Here is a 26,036-nt window from a genome sequence, read left to right as displayed (position 1 = left end):
TTATCACTTTTCCCATGATTCTTTCAACAAAGGGTTGATTTTGTGACTTCCAAATTTGCTATGTGGTATCCATCTGATCATTTATTAGAAAAATAAATCAGTGATTTGTCTTCATTTTTGTTCAACTCTCCAGGTATGGAATATATTATTGTACATTTCATATCTTTAGTATTTTACCAAAGATCCCTGACTCTTCATTTCATTCACATTACTTCACTTGCAAAAAATCATGCTGATTACAAATTACATCCTTTATTTTGTATCAGATCTCTAAAGCAAAATTTCCAACATTTTCATTGTTGAGTAGAATCTTTAGACACCTTATTTTAAAATCATGACTGGATGTTGTATTTATCAAAAACTTTTTGTGCAAGTGAAAAAAATATGTTTTCCTTTCATTAACTAATATGGTAAAATGCATTGGGTGATTTGAAAAGGTTAAGCCAGTCTTACAACTCATAGAATAAGCCCTAATTGGTCTTAGCTTTCACATGTTGCAGAATTTATGTATTCCTATTTTGCTTGGGTTTTCTGCATCTATATTCAGGAGAGAGTGGTCCATATTATGGACCACAATAAATTTGTGGTAATTTATTTATTAAATTTTAGTACTAGTATTGTCCTACTTGTTGAGAATTCCCTTTCCTTCTATTCTCTGTAAGTTTATTTAAAATGGAAATTATTGATTCTTTTAAATCTTTGTTAGCACTCACTGATAGAACTGTCTGAGCCTGGGGCTTTATTCATAGGAATATTTTAAATTAATGATTTAATTTCTTTAATATTGGGAAGACTAATTGGATTTTTTATTGCTTCTTTGCATCAGTTTCAGCATATTGTATTTTTCTAGGGTCTTTGTCAGTTTCATCCAAATCATCAGTTGTGTTGATTTTTTCAAAGCATGATTTTATCCTGCTCTTTTATTCTTTTTTGGATGTGGATGAGTAGATGAATAGACAAATATCTCCAAAATAACAATGTTGTTATTGTTTTATGTTGTCAGTATTTATTTGTATAAACTCACACCTTCTATTTGTTTTGATTCTAATTTCTACATGAATCTTTGACCTTTAACTTAAATAACCCTCTTTTACTTAAAAAGCAACCTTTAGAATTTCCCTTAATATGATACACTAGTGGCAAAACTTCGGCTTTTTTGCCATGGGAAATGTCCTTTTGTCATTTTTATCCTTGCAGGTATGTTCCCTGAGTATAGAATTCTGGTTGACAGTTTCTTCTTTGGTCTACCAAACCATACTATTGAGTAATACTATAGTTTCTATCGATGCTAGGATTTCTGGTTTTGTTTTGTTTTTTTCTTTTTCAGCTCTGCTATATTTTTTTCTGTGTTACTATTACCTACCAAGATTGTCAAGCTGTGTTTTTTTTTTCTTTCAAACTTAGTAAGAAAAGTGTTTTATAGTTTACACCTGACAATTACAGGATCCCCCAGAAGTCTGCTTTTTCTGGTTTCTCCTTATTTTTGTGATATATTTCTTTAGATATTCTTGATTGAATGCTGGCCATTGCTTTTGAAAACTATTCATAGTAATAATTTAAAGATTTGAATGATGCCACCTGCCATCATCTCTTGCTTTGCATTTCCAGGGCCTAAGTCACAAAAAATACAGGATCACCTTAGTCCATGCTCAAGTTTTGAGTTGATGAAAAGTCAGACTGTAATCCATGAGAGGACTGGTTTACTTCTGGTTCACTTTTTCTCTTGTTGTTTAGCTCTTTGGTGTTCCCTCCTTTGGCAGGGGTTAGCTTACCAAGATGTCCCTCTTTGGTGAGCTCCAAACCCTAACTTAGATCCCCACTTTCCCACAAAGTAACCAAAAATCTCACCCACTTAATCACTTTTTATGGATCAACACACCTCCCCTTGTGCTTGACTCGTTCTTCCAGCTTTTTGTCCTTTCCCTGGTCTTGGTCTGGTTATCCCTTTTCTTCTTATTTTTTGATGCTTATCAAAATATTCTTTAATATCTCTTCTGAGATTTTAGTTGGGGGGGGTGTGTTTTGTTTTGTTTTGTTTTTAGCTTTCTTCTGCAGAAGGGTTACTAACCTGGCATCACCAGAAGTCTTGGTTGAGGGATTTAGATTTTCTGTGGCTTGAAATCCCATTCCTTCTGGTAATAATTGAAACTTAATCTATCTTTACACTGCATGAGTGATGAAGTACATGTGTCAGCCACAGAGGCTGACAAAACATAATGTGACTCCCATTCAGAAGGAGAAGAAGAAACAACCCCTCCTTAAATAATGTAAAAAAAAAAAAAAAAAAACACTGAAGTCTGGCACGTTACAAGTACTCACTAAATGCTGGTTGTATTTGTGTCAGATGCAGAGATCCACACACTCATGTTCTGCTCGGTCCTTCTTTACAGATAAGACATGTGACTTTCGAATGCTGTGGGGTCACTGTGTTTACATACTATCATTCACTGGAGTGGGGTTGAGAACTGTTCATCTCCCCACTCCCCAGTGGTAATCCTTTGACAGACATGATCATTGACCTGGGATTTCCCAAACATCTGGAGCAAAATACTCTGGTTGTTTCGAGAAACTATCTCTAGCTATCTTCCTATTTCTTTCACCTAAAGAAACCAGAATTTGGGGGGTTTTCAAGATGGCGGCCTAGAGGGTGGCTGCATTACGTGTTGCTCCAGAACTCAGGATTCAAGAGAGGAGATATTGAGACGCTTGGGACCAACTCAAAGTAGCCGGGTGACTCTCACCCCCTGGGGGGGCATCCCGGATGGGACGGGGGTCCCGGAATGCAGGAAACTTTGTGAAGTAGAACTGCCGGCGAGACGCCCCTCCCCCCGCTGGAGCGCCATAGAGGAGGCCGCTCGGCACAGCGCTGGGACTCGGAGCAGCCACTGGGGCTCCAGCGGCTGCCCGGGGGAGGAGTGGCGGGGAGAACTGTGTGGACTCAGGACACCGGGGCCTGCCCTGAGGAGGAGGAGAGGAGCGTGGCCACTTGGATTCGGAGAGACTGCGCCAGAGCTGCAGGCGGTTGCCAGAGGAGAAGCCGCGCGGCGAGCTGTTTGGAATCAGAACGACGCTTCTGAACCCCGGGGCCTGCCCTGAGGACAAGGAGGAAGAGGAGCAGCCGCTTGGATTCGGGTGACTATACGGGAACTACAGGTGGTTGCCAGAGAAGGGGCTGCGTGGCGAGCTGTTTGGACTCTGACCACTTCTGAACCCCGGGGCCTGCCCGGAGGAGTAGGAGAAGGAGGAGAAGGAGCGCGGCGGGTCCTTTGGACTCGCAGTGACTGCATTAGCGCTCCAGGCGGCTGCTCAGAGGAGAAGGCGAGTGGTGAGTTGTTTGGTCTTAAAGTGACAGCTCCTGAACACAGGGGGGCTGCCTGGAGGAGAAGCGTGGTGGGACGCTTGGTCTTGAGGGACCACACCAGAGCTCCGGGCGGTTGCCCAGAGGACCCGTGCAGCGGGTCACGTGGATTCAGAGCCACTCAGAGGGACTGCTCCTGAACACCCGGGGGGTTATCTGGAGAAGGAGGAGGAACGGGCAGGGTCACTTCGACTCGGAGTGATTGATTGCCCCGGGCTACGGGTGGTTGGTGGGAGGAGGAGGCACGAAGTGAGTTTCTTGGACTCCTAGTGACCGCACCGGCATACTGGGCGGCTGTCTGGAGGAAGAGGCCTGTGGCGGGTCTCTGGGACTCAGAGCGATTGTTCGGGGCCACAGGTGGCTGCTCAGAGGAGGGGCCACGCAGCCAGGCGATTAGGTGCAGAACAGGGTCCCAGGATCTAGGAGGCTTCTGGGTGGAAGAGCCGCACAGAGACAGGCTTAGGGCGGAGCGAAGGTTCCAGGCCTATGGGCAAATTCTCTGAGGAGGGGCAGCCTAAGGAGATTCATCTGCGAAGGGTGAGGCTCCCAGGCCCAGGAAGTAGGGCCGGGCCACTGGAAACTTTGCAGAGGAAGGCAGCCCAGCCCAGGCAGTAGCTGTAAATTGAGGGGAACCTCTAGGAGGAAACTGACCAGCGAGACCTCCCCACCGGGTGAGTCTTCCCTGCTGGGTGAGGTTTCCCACAAGGACGGTAAAACCAGAGGCTCAGGCCCAAACAGGCCTTGCCTCAGCCCACAGCCTAGGTCCCCTTTGGATGACCATTGGTCAACAAGTGGAGGCACCTCTGCCCACTAGCAGGGAATATACCCCACCTGAAGGCCACCACTCCTAGAGAGGCAGCTTCCTTGTGGAGCACCGCATTATCAACCTCCTCCAAGACTTCAGCCTACTGAAGGCTAAGAGGGGATATATATAGAAATCTTCAGGGTCATTGTAAATCAACAGAGGAAATCTGCAATATCTCAGCGGTCCACTGATATCTGAACAACATGAGAAAACAAGGAAAGAAAATGCTGCAAACAAATCTAGATGTTACATCAATAAAACCCAATGACAGCATGGCAGAAGAAATGACAGAAAAGGAGTTCAGAATGTACATAATTAAAATGATCAGAGAAGCAAACGAGGAGATGAAAGAGCAAATGCAAGCATTGAATGATGAGATGAAAGAGCAAATGCAAGCATTGATTGATCGCACCAATCGACAGTTAAAAGAGCAAATACAGGAAGCAAAAGATCATTTCAATAAAGAGTTAGAGATATTGAAAAAAAACCAAACAGAAATCCTTGACATGAAGGAAACAATAAACCAAATTAAGAACTCCATAGAAAGCATATCCAATAGGATAGAACACCTGGAAGACAGAACCTCAGACATTGAAGACAAAATATTAACCTTGAAAACAAAGCTGAACAAACAGAGAAGATGGTAAGAAATCATGAACAGAATCTACAAGAACTATGGGATATCATGAAAAGGCCAAATTTAAGAATTATTGGGATTGAGGAAGGCCTAGAGAAACAAGCCAAAGGAATGAACAACCTATTCAATGAAATAATATCAGAAAATTTCCCAAATCTGAAGAATGAAATGGAAAATCAAGTTCAAGAGGCTTACAGGACTCCAAATACACAAAATTACAACAGACCCACACCAAGGCACATTATAATGAAAATACCTAACATACAAAATAAAGACAGAATTTTAAAGGCTGTGAGAGAAAAGAACCAAATTACATTCAGGGGGAAACCAATACGCATATCAGCAGATTTTTCAATCCAGACCCTAAAAGCTAGAAGGGCCTGGAACAACATTTTTCAAGCCCTGAAAGAAAATGGATGCCAACCAAGAATCTTATACCCAGCAAAACTTACCTTCAAATTTGACGATGAAATAAAATCCTTCCATGATAAACAAAAGCTAAAAGAATTTACAAAAAGAAAGCCAGCATTACAGAACATTCTCAACAAAATATTCCATGAGGAAGAGATGAAAAACAAAGAAGCAAATCAGCAAAGGGAGGAATTATCCTAAAGGAATTGTCAAATAAAGGAGGAAACAAGTTGTGTCAAACAAATAAATAAACAAAATTTTAAAAATGAACCAAATGACCGGGAAACCAAATCATTTCTCTATAATAACCCTGAACGTTAATGGCCTGAATTCATCAATCAAAAGACATAGACTGGCAGACTGGATTAAAAAGAAAGATCCAACAATATGTTGCCTGCAAGAGACTCATCTCATAGAAAAAGATACCCATAGATTAAAGGTGAAAGGATGGGGAAAAACATACCATGCACATGGACTCAGCAAAAAAGCTGGAGTATCCATCCTCATTTCCGATAATGTGGACTTCAAGCCAAAGTTAGTCAGAAGGGATAAAGAAGGTCATTTCATACTGCTTAAGGGAAGCATAAATCAGCAAGATATAACAATCATAAACATCTATGCCCCAAACAGTGGCTCATCTATGTATGTCAAACAAATCCTTCTCAATTTCAGAAACCAAATAGACCACAACACAATAATACTAGGTGATTTTAACACGCCGCTCTCACCACTGGACAGATCTTCCAGACAAAAATTGAGCAAAGAAACCATAGATCTCAACAACACAATCAATAATTTAGACTTAACGGACATTTATAGAATATTCCATCCAACCAAGAGTGAATACACTTTCTTCTCAGCAGCACATGGATCCTTCTCTAAAATAGACCATATATTATGCCACAAAGCTAATGTTAGCAAATACAAGAAGATAGAGACACTAGCATGTATTCTATCAGATCATAATGGATTGAAGTTAGAAATAAATGAAAGAGTAAAACACAGAAAACTATTCCAACATCTGGAGATTAAACAATATGCTATTATATGATGAATGGATAACAGAAGATATTAGGAAGGAAATTAAAAAATTCTTAGAGGTAAATGAGAACAAAGAAACATCATATCAAAACCTCTGGGACACTATGAAAGCAGTACTTAGAGGGAAATTTATTTCATGGAGCGCATTTAATAAAAGAAGTAAAACTCAACAAATAAACAACCTAACACTACAGCTCAAAGCCTTAGAAAAAGAAGAACAGAACAGCACCAAAAGTAGTAGAAGACAGGAAATTGTTAAACTCAGAGCTGAAATCAATGAAATTGAAACAAAAGAAACAATACAAAAAATTGACAAAATAAATAGTTGGTTCTTCGAAAAAATAAACAAAATTGATAAACCTTTAGCCACACTAACAAAGAGAAGACGAGAGAAAACCCAAATCACTAAAATTCGGAATGAACAAGGAAATATCACTACAGACAGGATGGAAATACAAAACATAATTAGAAGCTATTTTGAAAATCTATACTCCAACAAAATAGAAAATTTCGAAGACATCAACAGGTTTCTAGAGACATATGAATTGCCTAAACTGAATGAGGAGGACATAAACAATTTAAATAGACCAATTTCAAGTACTGAAATAGAAGAAGTCATCAAAAGCCTACCAACAAAGAAAAGTCCGGGACCAGATGGGTTCTCAGCCGAGTTCTACAAAACCTTTAAGGAAGAGCTCATTCCAATACTTCTCAAAGTATTCCATAAAATAGAAGAGGAGGGAACCCTCCCAAACTCATTCTATGAAGCCAATATCACACTGATACCTAAACCAGACAGAGACTCATCAAGGAAAGAAAATTTCAGACCAATATCCTTAATGAACATCGACGCAAAAATTCTCAACAAAATTTTAGCAAATCGCATACAAAAACATATTAAAAAGATAGTGCACCATGATCAAGTGGGTTTCATCCCAGGGATACAAGGTTGGTTCAACATCAGGAAATCAATAAACGTAATTCACCATATTAATAGACTTAAAGTCAAGAATCACATGATTATTTCAATAGATGCAGAAAAAGCATTTGATAAAATACAGCACCCCTTCATGCTCAAAACACTAGAAAAAATAGGGATAGTGGGAACATTCCTTAATATTGTAAAGGCCATTTATGCTAAGCCCATGGCTAATATCATTCTAAATGGTGAAAAACTGAAAGCATTCCCCCTAAAAACTGGAACAAGGCAGGGATGCCCTCTTTCACCACTTCTATTCAACATCGTTCTTGAGACTCTGGCCAGAGCAATTAGACAAACCAAAGAAATTAAAGGGATACGAATTGGAAAAGAAGAACTCAAACTATCCCTGTTTGCTGATGACATGATTATATATTTAGAGGAACCTGGAAATTCCACCAGAAAACTCTTAGAACTCATAAGTGAATTCAGTAAAGTAGCAGGTTACAAGATCAATGCCCATAAATCCAACGCATTTTTATACATAAGTGATGAATCTTCAGAAAGAGAAATTAGGAAAACTACCCCATTCACAATAGCCTCGAAAAAAATAAAATACTTGGGAATCAATCTCACAAAAGAGGTGAAAGACCTCTACAATGAGAACTATACAACACTAAAGAAAGAAATTAAAGAACACCTTAGAAGATGGAAAGATCTTCCATGTTCTTGGATAGGAAGAATTAATATTGTCAAAATGGTCATACTACCTAAAGTGCTATACAAATTCAATGCCATTCCAATTAAAATCCCAATGACGTACCTTACAGAAATAGAGCAGGCAATTATGAAATTCATCTGGAAGAATAAGAAACCCAGAATAGCTAAAGCAATCCTTAGCAGGAAGAGTGAAACAGGGGGTATTGCAATACCAGATCTTCAACTCTACTACAAAGCAATAGTAACAAAAACGGCATGGTATTGGTACCAAAATAGAAAGGTAGATCAATGGTACAGAATAGAGGACACGGACACAAACCCAAATAAATACAATTTTCTCATACTAGACAAAGGGGCCAAAAATATGCAATGGAGAAAAGATAGCCTCTTCAACAAATGGTGCTGGGAGAATTGGAAATCCATATGCAACAGAATGAAACTAAACCCATATCTCTCACCATGCACGAAACTAAACTCAAAATGGATTAAGGACCTCGGAATCAGACCAGAGACCCTGCAGATTATAGAAGAAAAAGTAGGTCCAAATCTTCATCTTGTTGGTCTAGGACCAGACTTCCTTAACAGGACTCCCATAGCACAAGAAATAAAAGCTAGAATCAACCACTGGGATAGATTCAAACTAAAAAGCTTTCTCTCAGCAAAGGAAACTATCAGCAACGCGAAGAAAGAGCCTACAGAGTGGGAGAATATCTTTGCCAATCATACTTCAGATAGAGCACTAATCTCCAGAATCTATAAAGAACTCAAAAAACTCTACTCCAAGAATTCAAACAGTCCAGTCAACAAATGGGCTAAGGAAATGAATAGACACTTCACAGAAGAAGATCTACAAGCAATCAACAAACATATGGAAAAATGTTCAACATCTCTAGTAATAAGAGAAATGCAAATCAGAACCACCCTAAGGTTCCATCTCACCCCAATTAGAATGGCGATTATCAAGAATACGAGCAACAACAGGTGTTGGCGAGGATGTGGGGAGAAAGGTACACTCATACACTGCTGGTGGGGCTGCAAATTAGTGCAGCCGCTATGGAAAGCAGTGTGGAGATTCCTTAGAAAACTTGGAATGGAACCACCATTTGACCCAGTTATCCCACTCCTTGGCCTATACCCAAAGGACTTAAAATCTGCATACTACAGAAATACAGCCACATCAATGTTCATAGCTGCTCAATTCACAATAGCCAGACTGTGGAACCAACCTAGATGCCCTTCAATTGATGAGTGGATAAAGAAACTGTGGTATATATATACTATGGAATATTACTCAGCCATAAAGAATGATAAAATTATGACATTTGCAGGCAAATGGATGAAATTGGAGAATATCATGCTAAGTGAGATAAGCCAATCTCAAAAAGCCAAAGGACGAATGATATCGCTGATAAGTGGAGGTTGACACATAATGGGGGGGAGGGAAGGGTTAGAGTTAGGGTTAGGGAGGGGGGCAAGTATGGAGGAAGGAACTACTGTATAGAGGGTAAAGAGGGGTGGGAGGGGTGGGGGGAAGGGAAAAAAATAACAGAATGAATCAAACAACATTGCTCTATGTAAATTTATGATTACACAAATGGTATGCCTTTACGCCATGTACAGAGAAACAACATGTATCCCATTTGTTTACAATAAAAAAAAAAAGAAAAAAAAAAAAAAAAGAAACCAGAATTTTTACATTAACTTCTCTAAATGTGATCACAGAGACATACTTTAAAAATTTCTACAGTTTTTTTTTTTTTCAAAGTCGTACACTTACTACATGAACATCACATGAAAATGGGACCCCATGTACTTTACACCCAGGCAATGTTGTTCATAATCATCAAGTTTTTTGAGTGATGTCCTGTGTACCCCACCATCACCTTCTTATGTCCTCAAGTTCATTATTCTCAACTGTCCCCTAGATTTATAGTGAATTGTATATCATCCAATGAATGGATCTGTTAGGCACTAGCAGATTCAGAATAGCACAAGATCTAACTTTTCACTTGAGAGTCACAGCTCATCCAAGGGGACAGGCAGGTGGTTGGAGGTCATCTGGTTAAAGTCATGAAATCTGCTAGAGTCAGAGATAAAAACCTGGGAAAGACATTCCAGCCCCAAGAGGTGCAAAAAGGCAGGAGTGATGGATCCACAGAGGAAGGAAAATGTTACTGAAGAACAGAGCAGCCGGAAGGATTTAGAGCACCTCAGCCTCTCCAGGTGAGTGACATGTAAATGAAGGTCACTGTGAAGGAAGTGTGGGGGCTGCAGAAGCCTAGCCAGACACAGAATAGTATTGGCTTTATAGAAAAATGGATTAAAAAACATTGTGAGAGGGACAGCCCCTACATATCAGATGGGTGTATCTTAACCTGTATTGGGAGAATGTGCAATGGCAGCTCAATATTCATCAAGTGATCTTCCCCACCCCTTTCTCCTGCCATCTCTTTCTCTGTCTCCATATGCGTATTTAACATGCTGATTGTAGCTTCTGAGATCTGTTTTGCAACTTCTGGATTTAAACAATTCCATATAAATATTAATGATCTGATGCTGCCAAGACAAATCAGATTTCTGATCTATTTTTCTTCCTGTGGAACCTATGTTGCAGCTAAGTCACTGATTTTAACTTGTCTGGGTGAATAAATGAACAAATACATCATGTCTGTTTTGGTTTCTGTAGCCTTTTGAATGGAATTTTTTTTCAGTTGTAGATGATACTTTGTCTCAATAATTAATGTCTTGATTTTGTGATTATTTGATTGAAGAAGAGAAGACATACATGTTGATTGTCCAAAGGCAGAGTCTGTGCTCAATTGAAATCTAGGGTTGAAATCACAATGTATTAAGTTGCACATTCTTTCCCTGGGACATATCATTCATCTTTAAATGCATTTCCAATGTCTGATCATTTTTATTTAAATGATATAACTGACACTATTCTATTAATTAGGGCATAGCCTGTCTCAAAAAGCAGAGGTATTATGTATTTCCTTCACATCTCTTTGAAGATTGAGACCTTTCACCTGGGTCCTGTGGCACCATGAAGGTGCAGCACCAGGAGTTCTTAGATTGCGACCTTTGACTTTAGGCCTCTTATCCATGGCCACGTTTTTGAATGCTGAGTGCAGCCTAATCAGAACCTGGGATGCTCTTTCAGCCAGGAGTGCTCTGGTTGGTCAGAGTGGTACCAAAATGTTACCAAAGAAGGTAGTAGCCCATGCCAAGCTCAGGTGGCCTCTAGCAGCATCAGAGGATAGGACTGTAATGGTGTGGTCAATGGATGCTTGTGCCTCCTGACATGGAGTGGTCAAGGGGACTAATACATCTTGCTGTAAGCAATAATTCATCAGTGGTGGTTTATTTCACTGAATTCTAATAGTTATGTACCAGATAATTAGACCAGAAGGACTTTTGTTGCAAAATCCCAATCTTAGGTTCTGTTGACCTATCAAGATTGTATCGAATATGTAAATGTACCACATATAATGCAGAAAGTATCTAAATATTCGGCATTATTATCTTCTATATAAGACCCTGAAAGAGTAAAGAGCCAACTCCCACCAAAGGATTCACTTTGGATAGAAGCACTTCACTAGGGGCTGAGATTTTAAAATGCCTCCTGCCGAAGCTTACAAACCCAGGAAAAGAGACATGTGCATAAGGCAAGATAATTGGGAGGAGCCAGGTATGGTGGCTCATGATTATAATCCCAGTGACTAGGGAGGCTGAAGCAGGAAGATCACAAGTTCAAGGCCAGCTTCAGTTACTTAGGCAAGCCCTAAGGAACTTTGTGAGATCCTTTCTCAAAATGAAAAATACTGGAGCTGTAGCTCATTGGTAAAACTCCTCTGGGTTTAATTCCCAGTGCCAAAAATAAATAAATAAATGGGAGAATTGAGAGGAAAATACAGGAGCTTACTGTACTTAAGCCCACCTCATGAATGAGGCAGTGTTTAAAAGGCAGAAACCACTGCATCTGGTGGTAAAGGAAAACTTTCATTCTGCATAAGGTGATAGGGATGTCTCAGATTGTCAGGTGACTATCTGGAGAGACAGAGCCGAGAAGTAATAAAGGTGGGGTGAATATGGTTTGAGTGACATTGATAATAAAAGCCCCACTTTTTCACCATCTCCTGTGTTATGGTTTAGATATGAGGTATCCCCCAAAAGCTTCTGTTAATGCAGGAAAATTCAGGGGCAAATGATTAGATTATCAGAGTAGAATACACATGGCATGGGAAACTACAGACATATTCAGAGGTTGAAAGGCAGGGGAAGCTTTTGAAGGCAAAGATGAGGAGAGTTACACCAGATATTTTGAAACAATTATCTTTGGCCACACTGATAATAAGAATGACATCAGTCTGAGGTTGAACAGACAGCTGCTGGGCAGACATTCCATAGTTCTTTTTGTATAAGATGGTGGTGGCCTTTATACAAGTTTGTGCTTTGGGCAATCATGTATAAGAACCCCTCCTTCACAACCACCGGGTTTATTGTTTGTTTATTTATTTGGATTGACATAAGTGATTTACATCTTTATTCTGAAAGCTTTCACACAGGTTAGCTCTTCTTGGTTACCAAGAAAACAGCAGGAGTTTTCTGGCTATCCTAAGGTGGTTGACAGTCACAGAAAACCCCAAGAACACAGCAGCAATACTTTGTGCTAGTTCATTCCTAGAATCCTAAACACACATGAAGAGTTGGAAATCATCATTCTTACCCACTTACTTACTGCAGTATTTATTCTTAACCAGTTACCCATTCTTACTGAATTTCTGAGATAATGTTGAATGACTAGGGACTGGTCCCTCTAAGTAATTATAATGCTTCACAGTCCTTTGGAAATGTCACACTGAGTTTAAAAACTGAAATGGATCAGCTAAGTGACAAATCTCCATTCCAGAGCTCACTGATTTGATGTAACTCTGTAGGACCACTGGGCCATGGGCAACTTAGAAACATGTTTATGCATGTGGCATGGCTCACAAGGGGGCCAACCACTAATCAGCCAGACACGAGTCATGTCCGCAGCAGGGTCCTTGAATCATGCACACCACCCTCAAAAGGAACTCAGATTTATTCATTGCCTGATTGCTCTGGCCCTTCAGCTGGTTTTTAGGTAATTGGAAAGGTACCTCAAAAGTAACACGCACAGCAGGGCACTATTTATTATGCATGAATAGAGAATCATGAGAAAGGGAATCACCCGAAATCAGCTGATGAGCCTAAGGAAGGCAGAGCCCTTCAGGAAGACACCTGACCTTCTCCCTACTGGGCTGGGTTGTATATTTTCTTAGGTGCCTATAGGTGTCCTTTGCCAAAAAGCTGTGTGTTCCCCAAAGAGGGGGAGTTGTGCCCACAGGATGAAATAAAGCCACTTCAAGCCACTGAGTCTTCAAGAGAAGGCTCCATCTTCCTTGAGAGTCCTTCTGTCTGGCTGAAATTACAGGAAATGGGTTGAACTGACATCTCTTCTGAGTCAGAGGGGCATGTTCTTTCCCAGGTGGACTCCCAGGCATGATTCCTGGAAGAATGTTGAAGTTGGTGATGCTCAGGGTAGTTTCTAGGTGTGTTTCCTTTATTCCTGTTGATTAAATGTTTGCCCACAAACCAGGCTCCAAACCTTGGCCCTTATCATCCCTATTCATCTCTCCAGCCCCTCCATTCTAGGTCCTCATTCCTAACCTCTTTTTGGAACCATTAAATTACTGTTCCAATTCATATCCTTGTTTCCAGCACCCACTTCCCTTTCTACTATGTCTCCTAAAGTCCCCAAGTTAATATTCCTGAGGCAGATAGGCTCCCACCAGACTACAGGACATAGACATTAACAGCTCTTGCTGGTCTTCAGAGCACACTCCAGCCAGACACTTTTGTCAGAGCCCAGGGGCCCTTTCCCTTGAATTCCACTTAACACTCTGCTTCTGGCAGCCCCTCCTCCCTACAGCCTATGTACCTGCTTCTGGGTCCAGGAGTGACCACATTCCTCAACTGAATTCCCTGCCATTGGTGCTCTAATCTACTCTTACCTCTTACCAGCACCATGCTTCAGCCCTTTGCCACATTTCCATAAGTCCCTTCCTACCCCTGCTGCAGGCCATCCTACCTGCAAGTTTCCATTTTACCTATAGGAACCTCTGCTGGTGTTCCCCAGCCCCTTCCTCTAAGATTCAGACTGAGTCAGATTTCCATTACTGCAATAAAATACCTGAGATAATCAACTCAAAAAAAAAGAAAGATTAATCAGGGCTTATAGTTTTGGAGATTTCAGTCAGGTTCAATTGGCCCCATTGCTTTTGGACCTGTGGAGAGGCAGCACATCATGGTGGGAGCACATGATGAAACCATTTATTTCATGATTAGGACAAGAAAGAGAGAGGAAAAGAGAAGACTAGGATCCCACTATTTCCTTCCAGGGCAACAATTCCAATGACCTGAAGACCTCCCACTAGGCTCTACCTCTTAAAGGCTCTACTGCCTCCCAATACTGCCAGGAGTTGGGGACAAAGCCCATAGCATATTTCCCAGGCCCTCAACCCTCATGAAAAATAACGCCCTGCAAGGGAAATATTTTGCTCCTTTATTCTGTTTTCTCCTATGGCACCAATCTCACAGATGTGTGGGGAGCATCTCTATGCTCAGGAATCACACGGATTTAAGCCAGACCCATCTTCTTATTAGGGTCAGACTTGATCCCTAAGGATGGGAAAACCCTGTAATTCAGATGTTCTCAAATAAAGTATGGGGACATACAAAGCCTACACTGCAGTCTTTTAATTGCACATCTTAATGAGAATGTTCTTGCTTTATCCCATTCCATTGCATAACTGTGACATAACCACTTAATGGCAATAGCAAGAAAAGTATTTCCCCAGTGAATGTGGCATTAATTTATCTAACAAATCCTGGAAGTCCTACTTGGTTAAAAGCAGACAATTCAACCCGCCTCCAATTTTGCATAAAAACCTGCCTTGGGAAAGGCCAGGTTTTTTTTTTTTTTTTCCTAAAAACTTATTATTATTTCTCATAACCACTTTAGGATCATGGAGACCAAAAAATACGAGTCTATATATTATATCAGAGTGCTCCTTTCTCCAGATACTTCCTCTCTTTTTCCTTAAAGGGTGACAGTCTAACCCTAGCTGAAGGGAAAAGGTAGTGTCTTTAATTTCCAGTCAGGGTTTAACTCTGATGCCAGGACAGAATCTGTGTATCCAGCTGGGATTATTGTCATGGCCCCTGCCAACATACACATCCAGGTATCTTGTCTTAAAGCAGAAGAAGAAAGAAACGTGCACATTATTCATGGCATGTACGTCTTCAGACAGAACTGACAAAGTGCTTTGGCAGCAAGGCTTAAAACTGATCGCGGCACAACCTTTCATTAACCTATGGGAGGATTAGTTTTATTTCTCAGTAACTTAACAAAATTGCAAAGCTGGTGGGGGGAAGCTTAAAACAGAGTCAACCTTAGATATGTTTCTAAATATATCTTAACTCAGAAATTATTCAACTCCAACATAGAATTATAATAGTTCTTCATTAGCAACAGCATGTAGGGTCTGAGAAGGCTGCCTGATCTAGACAAACTGATGACCCATTCAGAGACAAAGACACATCATCCAGAGGGTATCCACCCTGGAAATCGGACACATCCCTAAGCATCCACCTTAGCCACACACACACCCATCTCCTGAGCACTTACAGGCATTATTAGGTCCTGTAGTAAGCACTTCACAAACTGCATTGCACATGTTCCTTCACAACTCCAAGATAATGGGGAGGACTGCTTTACAAAAAAGGAACAGTCTCAGGGAGGTGAGGGCAAGATGTAAAGCTGGGCAGGGGACCTGACTCCAGAGCAGGCATTCTCCACTCTTTGCCAGACTGCCTCCCTGCAAAGCCAACTGGAAGATGCCATGTGTTACTCAGGTAAAGAGTCTGAGTGCTTGAGACTGGGATTTTAGCTGTGAGACCCTGGGCAGACTACTCAGAACTTCCTAAGCCTCCAAGATATGATAAGGCAAGATGTGAGAAAGTTGATGTTGCCATCCATGTGCCACAAAGCTGCTCTGTGTGCTGAATGAGAGAAAGGTGACATACTGTGCAAATGTGAAGGACTGTGCCATCTTGCACCTGCACAACTCTGCTTGTCCTTGTCTGTCTTCCTCTAGAGACTCATATCCCTCAGGCCAAGGATGATCTCCTTGCTGGTCCAGTGGTCAGTTTCCTGTGAAAGAGGTCTGCTTAAGGCCCCCAGGTGGTAAACCTGACTCAGTGGTGACTTGCCCGGCATCTAGTCTGTACCCCTGCCTCCCATGTGCCCCACCATGCAGCTCCCAAAGCCACCCTCCCTGATCTATCTGGGATCCTCCACTAACGGGATTCCCTTCACACCCACCCTTTTGAATCGGAAACACCTACTCTGACCCCACAGAGCCTTGGGACTTGGTCCCAGAGCCCCCCTAGAGACTAACAATCCTCCCCCCTTCTGTGTGCCTTGCAGCCCATCAGACAGTCAGTTCTTCTAGTTTAAATCATGTCCACTCCAAAGGACAAGGATGTAAAGGAAGATAAATAGATTTGGAGTTTGGAGTGGGTGGGAATACAGGGTTTGGATGGAGAGGCTGCTGCACTTCCTCCCAGGTACTGGAGGGAGAGCTGCTTACAAGTGGGAATGGAAGTTTATAAAGAACACCTGATCATCAATGAGGGTGTGCATCATGTGAAACATTAATATGCATTGCTGAACTTTTGGGTATTTTTTAATTTGTGGCTTGGATAAAAGAATATAATAAATATACCTTTTGTGTTGGTTGGTGTAAAGTATAGCACCAGCAACCCAGAATGGGAGGGAACTAGCGTGCAAGAACTCTATTCCCCAAACCTGCATCTCTTGGTTGAAAAAAGACAATCTGAGGGGAACTGATTTAATGTTCCTAATTAAAGATTTTAGGATGATCAAGGCAGTATGTTCAGTTAGATATTTGAAACTGTGACTAGTACAATGTAATCAGGAAAAAGAGAAGAAAACAAGGAGTCACATGAGAGAAATGAGTGAACTCTCAACTCGTGGACTTTTGAGAACTTATCAGAATATAAATATGATTAAAATACTCATCACTGATAATTCTTGCTTTATCTATTTAAATGCTCAGAATATATTTAATATGTATGAATTAATGTAATTGGCAATTTAAGAAATGAAATGAACTGAGTTAAATAATACCTAGTAGTTTGAACCAGGTGTTGGGAAAAGTTCTAAGAAATCTGAATTGCCAAATATTTTATGTTTGCTTGCAAGCACTTGTATCACTTTTCAATTATCTAGTTTATATTTCAAGTTCTTTAAGTGGACTACTTTAATAAATGACAAGAGTTGAAATTAATAACTGATTTACATGTGTTTATTAAAATTATTAAAGACCTGAAGTAAGTTAGACAATTTCCTTGCTAAAGTTTGAACCCGTGTCCACACAGCTTTTCTCCATTGGCCTTAGCCTGCGGGTCCTGTGTGGTACACTTTCAAAGCCTCTGCTACCCTAAAACCCATCTGAAATGAGCCCAGGAGCAACACTCCTCCAGTGTTGCAGAAGGAGATTTCTTGGAGTCAGAGGTGCCACCTGAAATCCCAAAGTCAGGGATGGGTGGGATATGGATCCATCACAGGTCTTCAAACCACAGATTCGGCCTTCTCCCCATTCCTCTCTGCTATTTCTACTGTTCTTCCAGCATTCTGGCTGATAGGAAGACCACTTCTCTCTAAGCCTGACCCCTCTATGGGGACAATGGGACTTTGTGGGAGTATGAGGATCTCTTGTTACACCCACTCTGTCCTCCCTATAGACTTTGGTCTGAACTGTCTTCCTTCTCTGTCCAGATCCAAGTCCAAGTTCTGTCCAGACAGCCTATCTCATAAGAACATTTGCAGAGGAAGCTCGGGTCCTCAGTTTACCCCATGCTGCTGACCCTGAAATGGGTTCTCAGCAGAGTCAACACTGTCTCTCTCCTTCACCTCCTTCCCCAGAGTCCTAAACATCCTTCCTCAGCTCAGAGAATATGAGGTTCCTCCTCCCAACTCCTTCCTTCTCTAGAGAAAGGTCCTTGGACCCATAAAGTGTCCCTTTCAGTCATTAAGAACATCCATAAGGTTGAATAGGAAATGAATTGCATCATTATTTTCATCAACCTCTAATTGAAAGTTAGCCTTTCCTCCAATTGTGATTGTAGGCCACAAATCACAGACTATGTTGTGATTTTGTCACCATTACAGACTTCAGATGTCTTCACACAATGTGGCAGATGTTGAAGGTATGTTTACATTCATCAGTACTATGAAAACACAGCCCAAATGCTATTTAGTGCCATAATAAAGTAATTCACCTATTAATATATCTTAGTTATGAGTTTTAATATTTTTAAAGCTCTATTTCAATACACTTGGTTCCTATTTTAAACCATTATGTTTCATTTGGCACCTAAAATGCAGGCTGTAAAAAATAAAAATTTAAATAAATAAATAAAAATAAAGATGTTATTCTGTGAAATTTTGGCTTTTGCCAGTAAATGAATAGAACCTGAGACGGTCATGCTAAGCCAAATAACAGAGACCCAGAAAGTCAAAGGTTGAATGTTTTCTCTTGTATGATATGCAGGGGAAAAAAGAAAAAGGGGGAAATTCCATCATAATGGAAGATCAATGGAGTAAAGGATTGAGGGGGAAGGAGAAGGGATGGGAGGAGGGAAGAACCGTGGCATGAATCTGACCTAACTTTCCTGTGTATATATATGAATATACCACAGTGAATCTCATCTTTATGTATATCCACAAGGCACTAATTAAAAGAAAAAACTAAGTAAGTAGAAGAAAAATCAGTAGAATAGGGGGATGGAAGCAAGGATAGGGAATCAGAGAGGGGAAAAGGGAAGTACTGGGGACTGAATTAGAGCAAATTATATTTCATGTTTTTACAATTATGTCAAAATGAACCTTAATATTATGTATAACTAAAAATAACTTAAAAAATAAATTATAAAAACACTACTCTGGACTGAGAATATAACTCATGATAGAGCACATACTTAGCATGAACAAGTCCTTAGATTTGATCCCCAGCACCACCAAAAAACAAACCAAAAAATACTTAAGTACCTACAAACAAGTGAATAAATAAAATAATAACACTATTCTGAGACAGGATCCAGGGCTCTACAAAAGAGAGGACTCCTGTTGGCATTGTGATGTGCTTGTACATCCCATCGATATCTCTTTCTCACTCACCCACGTCTCTTTTAATTTCCACCTAGGATCTTTTGGGGTTCAACTCCTTAGCCTTTGGGCATTTTAACTCAAAAGAAACCAATGCTTCCATTCTGGTCAAGGCTGAGGTTATGATGCAAATGTGCAGCTCCACCTTCCTATCTTCCCCTCTGTACAGCTAGGAGCCTGCCCTCTGAATGCTCAGTGCCCCTAGAGCCCACAAATCTGGGTTCAGCAGAAGGAGAAGTGTTGGAGCTGATTTGCAGAGACCAGCAGCAGCTTTGAGGAGGAGATGTGAGGAAACCTCACTGTAATGTGAATTTGAAAAGATCACCTCGCAAGGCAGGAACCCAGGTGGTGCTGAACTCACAGCCCCCAGACCTGAAAGCAGTAAAGATAAAGTTTGTAGGGGAGAAACTCACTCCACCATTTCTCTGTTTGCTTTACCCCTGCAAAGTATGCATTTCCAAAATTTTAACTGAGCTCCTACTATGTGTAGGACCATGCCATGTTTGGGGACGCCACAGAGAACAGGACACATTAGAGAACAGGAAAAATGCAGGAAAACCACAAGTCATGTCACTGAGAGGGGAGAAGGTGGCTTCTGGAGATAACTGTTCTCCTTCAGTGTTGATGCTCCTTGCCTCATGTCTGCTTAGATCCCCTTGAGCTTTGTCGACCTCTCCTGAGTCAAGGCAGATGTTTCACTCCCAGGGCTGCTGACATTGGCTTTAGATAACATACACGTAAAGTCCAGTCAGTGTGGAGATGGGCAGAAAAGAGGTGGACAGCAACTCAGACCTGCTGTAGCCTTCCTGTGCTCCCCTGTACCACAAGGTCCACACCCCATATGAAGACTTCATCCCAGTGCACCATCACCAGAATGGGCTCCTAGTCCTGCCAGTTATCCCACCAGGACCTTTTGCTCCTTCTTGTCTCTCCATTCTTGCTCTCTCTCATCTCCCAACCCCATTCGCTGATTTGTAACCCTCCATTTGCATTCAGAGCTCATGTCCCTTCTTCCCACCACTTCTTGTCACCATCTTTGCTTGAAATAGAGCAAAGATGGAACCCTCTGTTGTGTTCACCTTTGTGGAGCCTGGAATGACCTCTTTGCCCACGGTCTGAGACAAAGGTCATGCATGTCCTCCGCCTGCTGAAGGTGAGGCGGGGCTCTCAGGCTAGCACCCTGCCTTTCTGGGCTTTCGTCCTCCTGTCTTAGTTAACTGGGGGAACCCAAGGGGAAAACAGCTGTTTTGAATCCATGAAAAGTCATGAATAAACCTGTGTTGTATTCCTCGAAGTCACATTTGAGTGCTTTGGCAGTGCAGCAGCACCCACATCTTTGTGATGGAATATTTAATGAGTGTAATGAGTGTAATGCTTGGTGTTCATAAGGATTCGGCTCTGTAGCAACTGCCTCTTTCCTAAAAAAAAAAAAAAAAACACCAGTCCCAGATGAAGAAACATTCTTCCTAAGTGATACCCAGGAAGGGTGATATTAAGGGATTTCCCCAGGAAGGTTGGGCCTGTGTGATGCCCCAGATTAGGGTGGGCCTGCAGCATCTCTGGGAATCAGGGCACTAGGTCTTGTCCTAAAGCCTTTAAGATCCCAAGGGTGCCAAGCACCATGGGGCTCATCCTGTCTCTCTCCCACTTCTTCTAGGGTCATCTCTGACTCACAAACTATCTTTCTTCTGGCCTGTTACTCTGCTAATGCACAAAGCCCCTGAGGAGAAAAGGACATCATCCCAACAGCAGTTTCATTACCTTTATATTTTACTCTCATCTTTTGAAGCTAGAAAAAGATGTTCTGTATTAAAATGTTCCTTCCCGCCGTGCGTAATGCTAATGTCCTCTGCATAATAAAGCTAATGGAATATTTTACACACTGAAAATAGCCGCAGTGACCTTTTCTTCTTTCTGGAAGAGTCTCTTATTTTTTCTCTTACTCCTTCTCCTCTTCAGTTATTTTTTCCATGTGTGTGTGTGATTTAGATTTCAAACTCCTATAACCAAGTGACTAAGGCATCTTTCAGGAAGAAATTCTTTAATTGGAGCAAAACAACAACAACAGAAATTATCAACTAATACAGAGGTATTGAAGTATATTTATTTTTCTCCAGTTGTGGCCTCTGCAAAAGATACTTTGATTCTTCTCAGATTCTTTGATGAGGAGATTGAAGTTTGGGGAGTAACTGGGAGATGCAGTCTACTCCCACACCCACGTGGAGGGACCAGTGCTTTAGTGAGAAGCCTCCTGAAATCAAGAACTGCCGAGGGGATGAGAGGGAGGATGTGGTTTTGGGTTCATAGATGTTAGTCTGTATTGAGACTGGAAGTCTGACTCAGTTTCAGTTGAATTTGACCTTGTAGGTCCCAGGGATCTTTTAATCAGGGTAGGAAAGAAAGATCCGACATGGACTGGGCCATGTTTCTTTACTGCACCTGCTTGGTAGAGTGGGCAACCCAGTCCTCTGTCTTGTGCCCAACTCTCACTCACATAGTCAAATCCCTTCTCTTTTAAGAAGAGAACCCCTCTACTGCTTTCCCTGCCATCTGTCACCACGAATTCTTGCACTTCAGTGACTCTTATTGGGGAAGGTACTTATGTGGCAAGAGCATGCATTTGCATGTCCACACACACCAACACACACAATTTAAGAACCCTACCCTGACAGTGCATTTATTTTTACTATTCAAAATTCAGAGAAGTGCAATGTTGTCAGTAAGTGATAGTTGCTATTGCTGGACTCTGCCCTCCAGAAGTTTGTGCATTGAAAGTTTAATCCACAAAGTCACCAATTCATGGTATTTAGAAGTGAGGCCTTGGGAAGGAACTAGGCTTAGATAAGGACATGAGGGTGGAGCCCTCATAATGCATTAGCAGCTGTATAAGAAAAGGAAGAGAGACCCAAGCTATCTACTTGCTATCTCACCAAGTGATGCCCCCCACCATGTTATGCTTCAGCAACAGGACCTTCACTAGATGCCTAGCAGATGCTGGCATCATGCCCTTGGACTTCCCAGTCTCCCAAATCATGAAACAAATAAACTTCTATTCTTTATTAATTACTTGGTCTCATGTATTTTGATATTGCAACAGAAAATAAACCAAGACAATAGTGAAGCCCCTACTAACTGCAGTAATTTCATTATCTTATTAGACTACAAAACTCCACCAATAAAAGGGAGATCATTTCCTAGATAAAGGGGCCATGCTGTATGCCAGACCCCAGGTGATATGACTCAAATTAACATTCTTTTGTAAATTCGGAGTTAATATCTTCCAGTTAAGTTATATCAAGGAAGAGAAGAAGTGAAACTAAATCTTCTGGGTTCATAGCCTGTATGAGGCAAGGTGCAGTGTTACATTTTGCATATAAGGACACTGAGGCCCTGAGCTTTTACACATGAACCCAAAAGTTCACCAACTAATAAGAAGCTCAAAACCCTGGCCTCCAGAGAGAATTAAAACTCCACAGGAGACGGTGAATTCTATATCAGAAGGACCTTGTATCCTCCCTTGCAAAATTTCAGTCATAATCAATGTAATTCTTTTTGGTTTTTTAGGGAAATTATTCTCATGCAACACCTGCTCCCAGTTCTCTGATAAACCTCAAAATTTAACTTAGGACTCTGATCCAATTGTTGCTGCAAAACCAACCTTCCCATGCCCATAAAACAAACTTTAAAAAATGTTTTTATGAGTGCATTACAGTTAAACATAATATTGGGGCTCATTTGGGCATGATTATAAATTCATGGAATATAATTTGCTCCATTTCAGTCCCTAGTATTTCCCCTTTCCCCCTTCCTTCCTTCGCCTGTTCTCCTTCCTCTATTTGTCTAGTTTTCCTTCTATTTATTTATAGCTTTTTAATAATTGTGCTTTATAGAGATACATAAAGCCTAAATTCACTGTGGTATATTCAAATATGTACCTAGCATAATTTGGTCAATGTCATTTCATCATTCTCCTGTTCCTCCTTCCTCCCCCTCAATCTTCTTCCTCTGCTCCAATTATCTCCCTTCCATTTTCAAGGGACTTCCCCCACCTTTTCCCTTACTTCAGTCTATCTTCCACATATGAGAGAAAACATTTGATCCTTGACTTTCTGAACCTGGCTTATTTCACTTAGCATCATATTCTCCACTTCTGTCCGTTTACCAGCAAATGCCATAATTTCATTCTTTCTGACTGAGTAAACTTCCATTGTGCATCAAACAATCTTTTCAGTAGGTTCATATGATTTCTATGTGGTGGAAGTTCAGGGGAGTCCATGGTGATGGTTTGTCTCTGCTCCATGATGTCTGGGACCTCAGCTGTGGAGACCCAAGGCTGGAGGTGACTTGACAGCTGAAAGCTAGAAACACTGGGGGTGTCTTTACTTTCATATTTAAAAACTCATGCTGACTGTTGGCTAGGACTTTAAACAGAAAATCCACAGGAAAACCTTTCCACATGGTTTCTCCACAGGGCTAATATGATTTTTCTCACAACACAGCAGCTAGGTCCAAAGAGTGAAAGTCTCAAGTTATCAAGGAGGAGCATAGAGTTTGTTATGGTCCAGCCTCCAAAGCCATGTAACATCACTCCTGCCATATTCTTCTGGTCCAGGCATTCATGGGATACAACAGAGACATGGAAATGCCTATAGAGTATGAGACGTGAGAAATACTGCAGCAGCCTTTTGGGCATATATAATCCTCTGCAGTGACATTTCCATGGCTGAAAGAAAATTATGCCTACAACATTTTGCATTAGTGAGTTGATAGGAAAATGAATAATGATGGAATAACTTTCTTTCCTAAATATTTTATTCAGAAAGATATCCTATCTTACATTAACAAAGCTTCTGAGACATAAAATGCCTTCTACTTTATGAGTTCATGGAATTATTACAATAAAAAAGAGACATTTTTACTCATAAACTCATATCTGTCAAGCAATGATGATAAACATATTCTCTGATGAGGATGGAAGGGCAGAGAAACTTGTGAATCTTCAATCAGCAAAGTAGGCATTTTGTTGGTAAGGCTAAATTATAGCACTAAATATGTTAAGTGATTTTCAAAATAAGCTAAGGTAACTTATTCCTTCAAATGTCTACAGACCGATGCTATGTTGGAAAAGGATAGAAACAATTTCAACAAGAGAAAGCTACCCTGAAGCATTTGCTAATCTTCAACGTGCATCCAATTTATTATTCTAAAAGCAAAGTGCTGGGAAAGCTTATCATATTTACTTTTGCCATGCAAGGACATAATTTATTGCATCCTAAGTGCATTGCACTTTGAAGGATTAAACTGACTGGTTTAGCACCTGGTTAACATCTATTTGTCATACCCTCTCAGTAAGTGACCATTTACAAACTGTAATCTCAGATTTGCTGAGATACTTGTATTTCTAAGTTTGTATCCTGCTTATTCATATTTTTGATAACTTTTTGAAATTTGATCCTAAGATTCTTTGTTAATGCATCTGTTGGTATCTCATTCCTTCCTCTCTATTCATATCTGAAGAAAAGTGATTTTCATTATACTTTTGTTGGGTAAAACTCCACTCTGGACAGGAAACAGAAAGATTTTTGCAATCATACATCTTTCTGGAGTTACCCCAATGCCACTGCGAACCCCAAAGAAGATCCAAGAACCTCCTTCTCTTCCCCCATGCTCTACCATCAGGAAAATAAATCTCCACTATAAAAATCATAGATTTGAACTAGGAGAGCTTAAATTCTGAGAGATCCCAAGTCAAGAGGGGAGGCAATGCGAGGACATCAGGGAAATTAGAAGCCTCTGGAACCTAACTACCTCAAATAAACACCAAATATAGTCCAAATTAACATAAATTCTCACACTATCTCAATACCATCTGTCCCATTTCAGATGTCTGTCTTTCAACAAAATGATGCAAAACATACCAAAAGTCAAGAAAAGATGGAAGAGTCAAAGAAATCAGCAGAACAAAACTCAATTATGACTCAGATGTCAGAATTATAAAATAGGGAGTTTAAAACAACTGATCAATATTAAAGCTCTAGTGGAAAAGGTAGACAATGTACAAAAACATGGTAATGTTAGCAGGGAGATGAAAATTGTTAAAAAGAAATGCTATAAATAAAAAAATAAAAAAAACAAAACCAGGAACTGGGGATCTAGCTCCGTTGGTAGAATGTCTGTCTTACATGCACAAGGCCCTGGGTTCAATCTCCAGCATGGCAAAAAATAAATAAATGAATAAAAAATAAAAAAAAAAAAAAACAATTGAGAAAGTTCATTGCCAGCAAACCTAAGTCTTCCCAGAAATGAACAATGTTAATGTTTTTGTTGATCTCATAGAGAGACTTAATACAGCTAAGGAATCAATGAACTTGAAGACAGGTTAAAGGAAGTAACCAAAAAATAAAATACAAAGACATAACAAACAAACCAGAACAGAAAGTCCAAGAACTATGGTACAGCATGATGTGGTATAACATGTAATTTGAATGCCTAAATAAGAAATCTTTGAAGAAATCATGGCTGAACATGAACATTTTTCAATTAGTGATAGACACCAAACCATCATTCTGAGATGAGAGAACATCAAGAAGAATTAAAAAAAAAAAAGCAGCCACAAAAACCTAGATACATCATACATAGCAGAAGAATTTGAAAACAAAGATAAAATCTTGAAAACAAATGTCTTCAAAAGGGTTAGAGTCAGAGACTTGCGGTTGAGTGCAGGCTTTAAAGAGTTGAAGAAATACACAAATAATCAAAAACACCCTGCCTACCTAGAATTATATATCCAGGAAAAATTTCCTTCCAAACTCAAGGAAAAAGTTTTTCAGAAAAACACCTGAGGGAATTCATTGCTAGCAGACCTCA

The 26,036-nt window shown here is 40.6% G+C and overlaps 1 protein-coding gene across 5 annotated transcripts in view; it reads left to right on the top strand.

Moving 5' to 3' along the window:
- Positions 1–26,036, top strand: part of SYNDIG1 (synapse differentiation inducing 1) — a 196,213-nt gene that overhangs the window by 134,150 nt on the left and 36,027 nt on the right. Inside the window, exon 4 of one of the 5 annotated variants that reach the window (XM_079123904.1) lies at positions 20,827–20,853. The exons of the other annotated variants lie outside the window; for them this stretch is intronic. Coding sequence (XP_078980030.1) covers positions 20,827–20,838 — 12 coding nt within the window. The 3' untranslated portion in view covers positions 20,839–20,853. Of the gene's footprint in view, positions 1–20,826; positions 20,854–26,036 lie in introns of those variants that run through there. 5 annotated transcript variants of the gene reach the window in all.

Source organism: Sciurus vulgaris (assembly GCF_902686455.1).
Source record: "Sciurus vulgaris genome assembly, chromosome: 2".
Taxonomy (NCBI): Eukaryota; Metazoa; Chordata; class Mammalia; order Rodentia; family Sciuridae; genus Sciurus; species Sciurus vulgaris.
This window is presented reverse-complemented; position numbering and strand designations above follow the sequence as displayed.